This window comes from Silene latifolia, chromosome 11 (assembly GCF_048544455.1).
Source record: "Silene latifolia isolate original U9 population chromosome 11, ASM4854445v1, whole genome shotgun sequence".
NCBI lineage: Eukaryota > Viridiplantae > Streptophyta > Magnoliopsida > Caryophyllales > Caryophyllaceae > Silene > Silene latifolia.
In genome coordinates, this window is record NC_133536.1 from 56,144,375 (window position 1) to 56,153,749 (window position 9,375).

Genomic DNA, 9,375 nt, shown 5'->3' on the forward strand with positions numbered 1-9,375 from the left:
TCATAATCGACGCCATCCTCAAGTCTCTTCAATGCGCCATCACCCACTCTCCCCTTATAGCATATGTATCTGCAAACCAATCATTTACGCCAACACCATGATCTTCAATTATTTGCTCCCAGATATCATCAAATTCTTCTGCCTCAAGCTCATCGTCCCATATAATGTAATTAATTTTACACATGAACTCATTATAATCACTCCTCGAGACGCCAAACTTACTGGGCATTTTGTTCATTATATGCCACATACAGAACCGATGGCGCGCTGTCTTGAAAACAAGAGGGACAGATTTGATAATACCTGAGTCCTGATCTGTAATTATGTACTCGGGTTCCTTACCCCCCGTTGCTTGTAAACACCGGCTGAAAACCCAATTCAACGACTCATAATCTTCCCTTGCAATTAGAGCCCCACAGAACGTCACAGATCGTTTATGGTGGTCAACACCTGTGAATGGTGTGAATACCATAGAATACTTATTGGTGGAGTAAGTTGGGTCGAATGACACCGCATCACCAAAAATTTTGTAATTATCTCGGGCGGTACCGTCTGCCCATATGGCCCTACGTAGGCTGCCATCATCGTCAAGGTCATAGTCAAAGTAGAAACCTATTCTTGTTTCAGTCATTTCCTTGAAATGGCCAACAAACAACTGACCATCCCGTTCATGAATGAAACATTTAACATCCCTATGGAAGTTCTTAAAATCATTTAAGCTTGCTCCAATGTTTTCGTATCCATTCACTTGTTCTTTGCAGATTCTGTATGTTTTTGTTGCTCCTATCTTCACCGCCAATCAATCATCAATGAGATACGTCATATAAATATAACATGAATGGAATTATTTATTTAGTATAGAGAGTGATTATGTATTACAAACCCTTGAGTTCGAAACGATTATCATCTTGTGATAATCTGTTATGTTACGCGACAATTTATGGAACTCTCTGTCCTTAAGTGAGATAAGCTCGTGATTGTGACCCTCGTGGAACCGGTCAATTAATAAAAGACCATTCTTCATATATAGTCGTATCCTCGCTTTACACCCCACTCTAGTGACCCTGAATATCCTCTGTGACTTCTCTCCAACCAGTCCGTCATCATGATCTTTACTGGGCTTCGTTTGAGCAAAACCTTCTCGATTGCAGACGACGAGCTTTGACTTGATCTCACCGCCACGCCATTTTTTTGTTGTGTACCTACGTACATCAAACCCACAAGCAACGGCGTATATCTTATAAAAAGTCACCGCATCCTCAACGCCCCCAAACTCCAGGCCGATGTACGGTGTAAACCTCTTCTCGACCTCCCTACACAGCTCCTGCCTGTCAGGTTGAACTCCATTCTGTTTTAGCAAGTCTGTAAATGTGCACAGAGTGTAAGTGTAAATGTAAACATCCAAAAGTGTAAGTGTAAATGTCAGCAGAAACGAAGTGTAAATGTCTTTGTTTCGAAAGTGTAAATGTCGGCAAAAGTGTAAATGTCAAGAGAAATGCAGTCTAAATGTGATGCTTTAAAAGTGTAAATGTCAACAAAAAGTGTAAATGTGCAAATTATGATGTCCCAAAAGTGTAAGTGTAAATTTAAACATCCAAAAGTGTAATCGTAAATGTCGAAACGAAGTGTAAATGTCTTTGTTCGGAAGTGTAAATGTCAAAGCAAAAGTGTAAATGTCGCATAAATGCGGTGTAAATGTGATGCTTTAAAAGTGTAAATGTGAACAAATAAAGTGTAAATGTTTTCAAATGCTAACTCAAATTAAAACTATAATATTAGCAATTAAAAGGTGACTATAACAATTAAAAAGTGTAAATGTAAAACTATAGCAAAAAGAGTAAACATCCAAATGTGTAGAGTAAACGAAGTGTAAATGTGATTGTCGAAAGTGTAAATGTCAACAAAATCGTAAAAGTGCACCAAAAGTGTAAATGTGAGCAGGAATGCAGTGTAAATGTGATGCTTTAAAAGTGTAAATGTCAACAAAAGTGTAAATGTTGTCAGAATGCTAACTCACATAAAAAATATAACAATAAAAATCCAAAGGTGACTATAACAATTAAAAAGTGTAAATGTAAAAGTACAGCAAAAGTGTAAATGTGAGCAGGAATGCAGTGTAAATGTGATGCTTTAAAAGTGTAAATGTCAAAAAAAGTGTAAATGTTGTCAGAATGCTAACTCATATAAAAAATATAACCATAAAAAGTGTAAATATAAATCTAGCATGAAGATTTACTTCTAACAATAGTGTAAATGTTGTCAGAATGCGTTCATGCTACTCAAAACTCAAATTCATGAAAACCCAGCATGAAGATTTACTTCTAACAATAAAAACAAGAATGAACAAATATTAAAAACAAGAATGAACAAATTCGATGACATGCAAAATTTATCATTACCTTCATCCATCCTATTCAACTGAAAATATTAAAACGTGACTGAAAATAATGAATAAAATGAAGAAATACCATTGATGCCATCTATTATTTGCATGTTTACGCTGATTTGGAGGATTTAGAGAGAAATTTAGCTTCGTTTTCAGATGAAAGAACCCAGTTTTAGAGAGAATAAAGAAAGAATAAAGTTGGAATAAGTGTGTTAAGGAAGGAAGAATGTGGGGAGTGTAAATATAGTACAAAGGATATCTCCTTTTGTCCGCAGGAAATGATCATTGGTAAGGACAATTTGCAGGAAATGTCGTCCTCTTTCATAGCCAAGCTTTTCCCTTTTTTTTGGCCTATATTTTGTAAAAAATCTCCACCATAGGACTTAAGGACTCAAATGAGGTAAGAGACTCATTAGATCTCCTCTCTCTCTCTCTCTCTCTCTCTCTCTATATATATATATAGAGAGAGAGAGAGAGAGAGAGAGAGAGAGAGAGAGAGAGAGAGAGAGAGAGAGAGAGAGAGGATCAAATGAGTCCACCCAAATTCTTTGAGTCCCTAAGTCCTCTTTAGGGCCATTGAAAAGATGAGATGAGGGGCTGAGATTGAAGACAAAAAACATGGGATTAGTGCTTAATTACACCCACTCTCTCACTACCTTACTAATCCACATAATCAAACATTAATACACTATATATAATTTTTTTTTTCATTCACTTCTCACTCATCTCACACAATTCACATCCCCTCATCTCTCTATAATCCAAAAAAATCAAAATTTCTAGAAAAATAAATCACTACAAAAATTCCACCCAAAATCATCACCACCTACCACACCACAGCCCGCCACCACCTACTAGCCACAGACCGTCCTCTTTCCGCCACCTACCACACCACAGCCCGCCACCACTACCAGCCACATACCGTCCTCTTTCCGCCACCTTGCTCACCATCATACACCAACGACCACCACCACGACAACCCCCACCCTACGATCCTAAAACAGCCCAGACCCACCACAACTCCCGACCACCATCACAACAACCCCCACCCCACGATCTAAAACAGCCCAGACCCACCACAACACCCGCCACCACGCCACTTAACCCACTACACTCGCTCCTAACGCACCACCACACTGGACCCACCATACTTGCTGCCGCCCACCACAAAATCCTCCTATTTTCGTTCTCCAACCACCACCACCAACCCGACAACCTCATCTCCTCCTCTTTCCCTTCGTATCCCCAGATCTGTCGCCTCAACGTACCAACCACCACCACCACCATGAGCCAACCATACGCACCACCACCCCACGAGCCAACCTCTAAAATAAGGTCTAGGTGCACCTCCTCAGATCTGCCAACCACGCGCACCTCCTCCCCAGATCTGCCGCCACCACCAACAACAACAACACCCATGCACTGCCACCACCTTTGCCGCCCTCACACAGCCACAAATCTGAAATAAAAAGCCCACCTCCACCACCATCGACCTCCACCACGACACCTACAACTCGATAAAAAAAAAAAACAGATCTAACGCCTCCTCATCTACCTCCGTCCAGATCTGGCGCCTCCCTTCTCTTTCCGTCACCCACAACCGTCACCTTCCTCTCTTTCTCTGCCGCTGCTGCCACCACTACCTTCTCCTTATTTCTTTTGTTATCTTTGGTTTTGGTTTTTGTTTCTTTTATTTTTAACATTTAATTTTTGTGATTTTGGTTTTCTGATTTTAACATTTAATTTTTATTTCTTTTATTTTTAGTCATAGTATTTTTGGTTAAATAATTGTTTTGTCTGATTTTGGGGATGGGTGGTGGTGGTTGATGTGTTTGTCACGTTTTGTTTTGTTTTGTTTTGTTTTGTTTTGTTTTTTAGCTTAGACTTGTTTTTTTTTTTAAAGGATGGGGTGGTTGTTAATTTGTTATTGATGTTGGGTTATTGCTTTTTTTTAGATCTTATTTTATATTTTTTGAGATCTCGTCTTGTTAATATTTGTTGGTGTTATTGTTAATTTACATTTACACTCGTATTATTTTACATTTACACTCGTATTAATTTACATTTACACTCGTAGTATTTTACATTTACACTCGTATTAATTTACATTTACACTTGTAGTATTTTACATATACACTCGTATTATTTTACATTTACACTCGTAGTATTTTACATTTACATTCACATTTACAAAAATTATTTATTGCCACTTCTCTCAAAATTATTCACAGCCTCTCTACCGATGATTTTTAGGTAATTTGGTCTAATCACTTTTAAATCTCTAATTGGTTTTGATTTTTTTTTATTTCTTCATATTTTCCGCGATTAATCGTTTGGTTATTGATTTTCCCTAGGTTTTTATGTTGTCATTGATTTGTCTCTTTTGATTGATTCGAATTCTCTACATTGTTCTTGATAATGTATTTAGTATACAATTGTTGATTCTTGCTGATTAATTACAACTATAGGGAGTAGATGACATTATGACAATATTGGGTCTTTAGATTGAATTTTTAAACTTGCGTAATAATTTTCGAAGAACTTGGAATAAAATTCTATATTAAGTCACTGCAACTTTGGATTTTAGTTGACATAATTTCTAACTAAGAACAAATATTACAATAATTTTAGATCTCACACTTCTCTATTAATAGTGCAATTTGTTATAGAGGCTGAGAAGTGGGTAAATGGATAGATGTATATACATACCACCTTTCATTTTGTTTTGATTGCCAAAGTTTTAGTGGTGATGTTGATGTATTACATTCGATTCTTGAATGTATTATGTCGAGTAAATGCATACCATCCTTTGTTGATATTTCTGCCTATTTTGCAATCACATACGGAGTATTTGATCTCCGACCCGTGTATAATAACTACACTAATGGCAGTTTGAAGACTATACAACTGGATGTACAATGAGCATTGTACATCCAAGGTTATTTTAGTCTTTTTTTCAAATATTTTTGCAAAAAAAAAGTAACGTAATTCAATTTTCAATCTAATCCTCATTTCTCTCTGAGTGTTTCCATATTTTTCTAACTTCTCTTCATCTTCCTCCATCATCTAGTTAATGAATCATCTTCTCCCTTAAATTATTATAATTAATTGACTATGCGGAACTGAGCATCATCTTGAAGGAAATTTTTTATCCAAAATTTCTAATGCATGAAAATAGTTGAAGCTCGTATTCTTATCTAAATATCTCGTATTCTTATGTGCTCGTATTTTAAAGCTCATGATCATTTTAAGCTCGTATTCTTTTTACATTAGCTCATATTCTTATCTTAATAGCTCGTATTCTTATGTGCTCGTATTTTTAAGCTCGTGATCCTTTTAAGCTCGTGTTCTTTTTTACTTTAGCTCGTATTCTTATCTTAATAGCCCGTATTCTTATGTGCTCGTTTTTTTAAGTTCGTGATCCTCTTCAGCTCGTATTCTTTTTACATTAGCTCGTATTCTTATCTTAATAGCTCGTATTCTTAGGTGCTCGTATTTTTTAGTTCGAATTCTTTTAATAATAGTTCGTATGATTGGTGTAGAAATTTACCTCAAAGTATTGTTAGATGTATTTTTCCTTCATGATGATGATATAAATTGCTTCTCATTCACGAAATATTGTTAGATGCATTTTTCCTCTTTGATATGATGATGTAAATTGCTTCCCTTTTATCATTTTAGAATCAAAATTATGGAAAAGAGAGATTTGTCGACTGTCGTTTAACAGAAATTTAGAGAAGGGAAAGAAGAGGGTTTGTCGACTGAAGAGAAATCAGAATTAGGAAAAAAGAAGATGCGTAGAACTTATTTTTATTTTTATTGGGCTTATATAGATATATATAATATATGGGCCTGTTGTACAATGCTACTGTACAACAGGATGTAGGATCCTATTTGTGCATTAATGGCGGAAACCTTGAACGCTTTTAAGTAATGTTCTTGATTTGTAATTCCTTATAAACTAATATTGTTATGTGAATATCTATTACTATGACAGGTTATATATCTAAGCTAATTAATCAAGTGTAGTTTGATTTCAAATTCATCCGAGGTCTTCTTCGTTATATCGTGTTTCCTTTGACTGTTCGTTATCTGGGTTGTATTTGTAGCATTTTGTTTGAATAAGATCATCTAGGTTATTTTTATCCTATTCCTTTCAATCCGATACAATCATACAACACACTTTGATGGAAATTTAAGACTAATTTATTAATTCGTTTATTATTCCTCCCTCCATTATAATTTGTTTCTCATGTGACTATTCATACGTTTTCAATGAGTTAAATGAAGCTAATTAAGCGATATATATATATATATATATTTATATATATATATATATATATATATATATATATATATATATATATATATATATATATATATATATATATATATATATATAGGGTCGAGATCCGGTGAGAACCATTAACATAATGAGAACCGTGAGAACCCTTACTAAATCATCATCAAATCTTGTTCCGAAAGTTTTGATGGATCATTTACCCTTAGTTTAGTTTATTCTAACACATTTTTAGTATAGCTAAATAATTTTTTTTGATTTTGTTAACAAAATATAAACTTAATGTACAAAAATACAATTTGGTATACTAAAATGCCTATAGATGCATGAAATCCAATACTAGGTGCATGAAAAATGTTACATGCAAGGAAATGATTACTAGGTGCATGAAAATATCAGGTTCTATGTGCACGAAAACAAGTTCTAGGTGCGTGAAAATTGTTAGATACATGAAAATTGAGTACTAGGTGCATCAAAATTAATAAAATATTTCTCAACTCGATTCCGGTCAATAATTTATACTTTTTGGACCAAGAAATATGTTATCTAGACATAAAATTCTATGGTGAATCCAAATATGTCATTATTATTTAGAAAAAAAATCATTAAGATGGAGTTCTCAAGGTTCTCACTATGTAGGTGGTTCTCACCGAATCCCAAACCTATATATATATATATATATATATATATATATATATATATATATATATATATATATATATATATATATATATATATATATATATATATATATATATATATATATATATAGAGGGAGGATCAAGTGAGTCCACCCAAATCCATTGAGTCCATAAGTCCCATTTAGGGCCATTGAAAAGATGAGATGAGAGGTTGAGATTGAAGGGGAAAAAGGGGGGATTAAGGCTAAAATAAGGGGATGAATGCTAATTAATCCCTTTCCCTCTCTACCATCACTAATCAAACCCTAATTGCACTATAAAAGCCTTCTTTTTCCACTCACTTCTCTCTCCTTCACACAAATATCAGATCTCTATCTCTCTAAAAACCAAAAAAATCAAATTCCTCTCAAAAATTCAACAAAATTCAAAACCAAATAATTCAAAAAAAATTTCCCCCTCATACTCACCACCACCGACATCTCCTTTCAGCCACCACCATCGACAACCACCACCACTCCCCACGACAACCACCATGACCCCATCTCCACCATCAGCCCTACCACCTCCCTTCTTTTCTCCCACCGCCACCCTCACGCACCACCAACAACATCCACGACCACAACCACAACACCAAAAAAATACCAAAAAAACACCCCTCACGCACCACCAACAACACCACAACCCCGACCCGACACAACCTCCTCTGTTCCTCACTCTCCCTCACGCCCCCAGATCTGCCACCACCCGACACCACCATGGCCGAAACCCCCAACCACCTCCCTCCCTCCCTTTCTGCCACCGCCACCCTCACTCACCACCAACAACATCCACGACAACAACACCACCATAAAATATCACCTCCCTCCCTCCCTTCCCGACACCAACACCGCCTCCATCTGCCGCCCCTCCTTCCCGTTTCTCCCTTTTTTTTTCCAAATCTGGTTGCGTGGTGGTTGATTGGTGTTGCTTTTGGTGTCATTGTCGGCCAACACCGCCTCCCTCTGCCTCTCTCGCCCACCGTGCATCCTTCATCCACATTCCCGACACCCCCACCGCGCCCCTCCTTCTGCCGCTCCTTCCTGTTTCTCCTTTCTCTCTTTTTTTTTCCAAATCTGGGTGTGTGATGCATTCCTTTGTTTGCTTCCTGGTTCTAATTGTTTTGTTTCTTTGTTTTATAATAATGCCTTGGAAAAAAAAGGAATCTCGTCAGATTTCCTTTGTTTCTTTTGTTTATAATGCCTTTGTTTCTTTTGTTTATAATGTCTTTTTTATTGCTTTTGATTTTTATTTCCACCCACTTCTACCGTGTTTCTTTTATTTAGGATTTCCTCTTCCGTGTTTGTTGTTTTTGTTGTGTTTGTTGTCGTTGTTTTTCTTTTTCTTTTTTTTTTCAACAATAAAGTGGTGTTATATCTATTATTATTGTTATTATTATTAGATTTTTAATGTTATATTTTTGTTAGATGTTTTTTTTTTCAATCTCTCTTTATTAGATCTAGTGTTGTTGATGTTGTTTTATCATGATTTTTATTCTAGATCTAATAAATATATTTATTATACGCATATTTTTATACATTTACAATCGTACTTTTTTACATTTACACTCATATTTCTTTACATTTACACTCATATGTCTTTACAATTACACTTTTATTTCTTTACATTTACACTTGTATTTTCTCACATTTACACTCGTTTTTATTTAAATTTACACTTATATCTCCTCACATTTACACTCGTATTTCTCTTAAATTTACACTTCTATCTCCTCACATTTACACTCGTATTTCTTTAAATTTACACTCATATTTCTTAACATTTACAGTCATATATCTTAACATTTACACTCGTATTTCTTTACATTTACACTTGTATTTCTTTACATTTACACTCGTTAAAATTATATAAATTTGCACTCATATTTTTTGTGGATATGAGTTGGTGGGGAAGGACGATGATGGTGGCATTTTTTGGTAGTCGGACTAAAGTTTTACTCGTAAAGGACAAAGTTGATGGTGGCATTTTTTGGTAGTCGGACTAAAGTTTTA

At 35.4% G+C, this 9,375-nt stretch overlaps 1 protein-coding gene across 1 annotated transcript; it reads right to left on the reverse strand.

Annotated features, from left to right (window-relative positions):
- Window positions 1-28: 28 nt before the first annotated feature.
- On the reverse strand, window positions 29-3,805 carry LOC141613452 (protein FAR1-RELATED SEQUENCE 5-like). Its single transcript, XM_074432186.1, has 3 exons — window positions 3,595-3,805; window positions 884-1,362; window positions 29-787 (listed from the first exon to the last, which is right to left on the reverse strand). Exons 1-3 carry the CDS (start codon window positions 3,803-3,805, stop codon window positions 29-31), a joined length of 1,449 nt encoding a protein of 482 aa, XP_074288287.1.
- Between the last annotated feature and the right edge of the window lie 5,570 nt (window positions 3,806-9,375).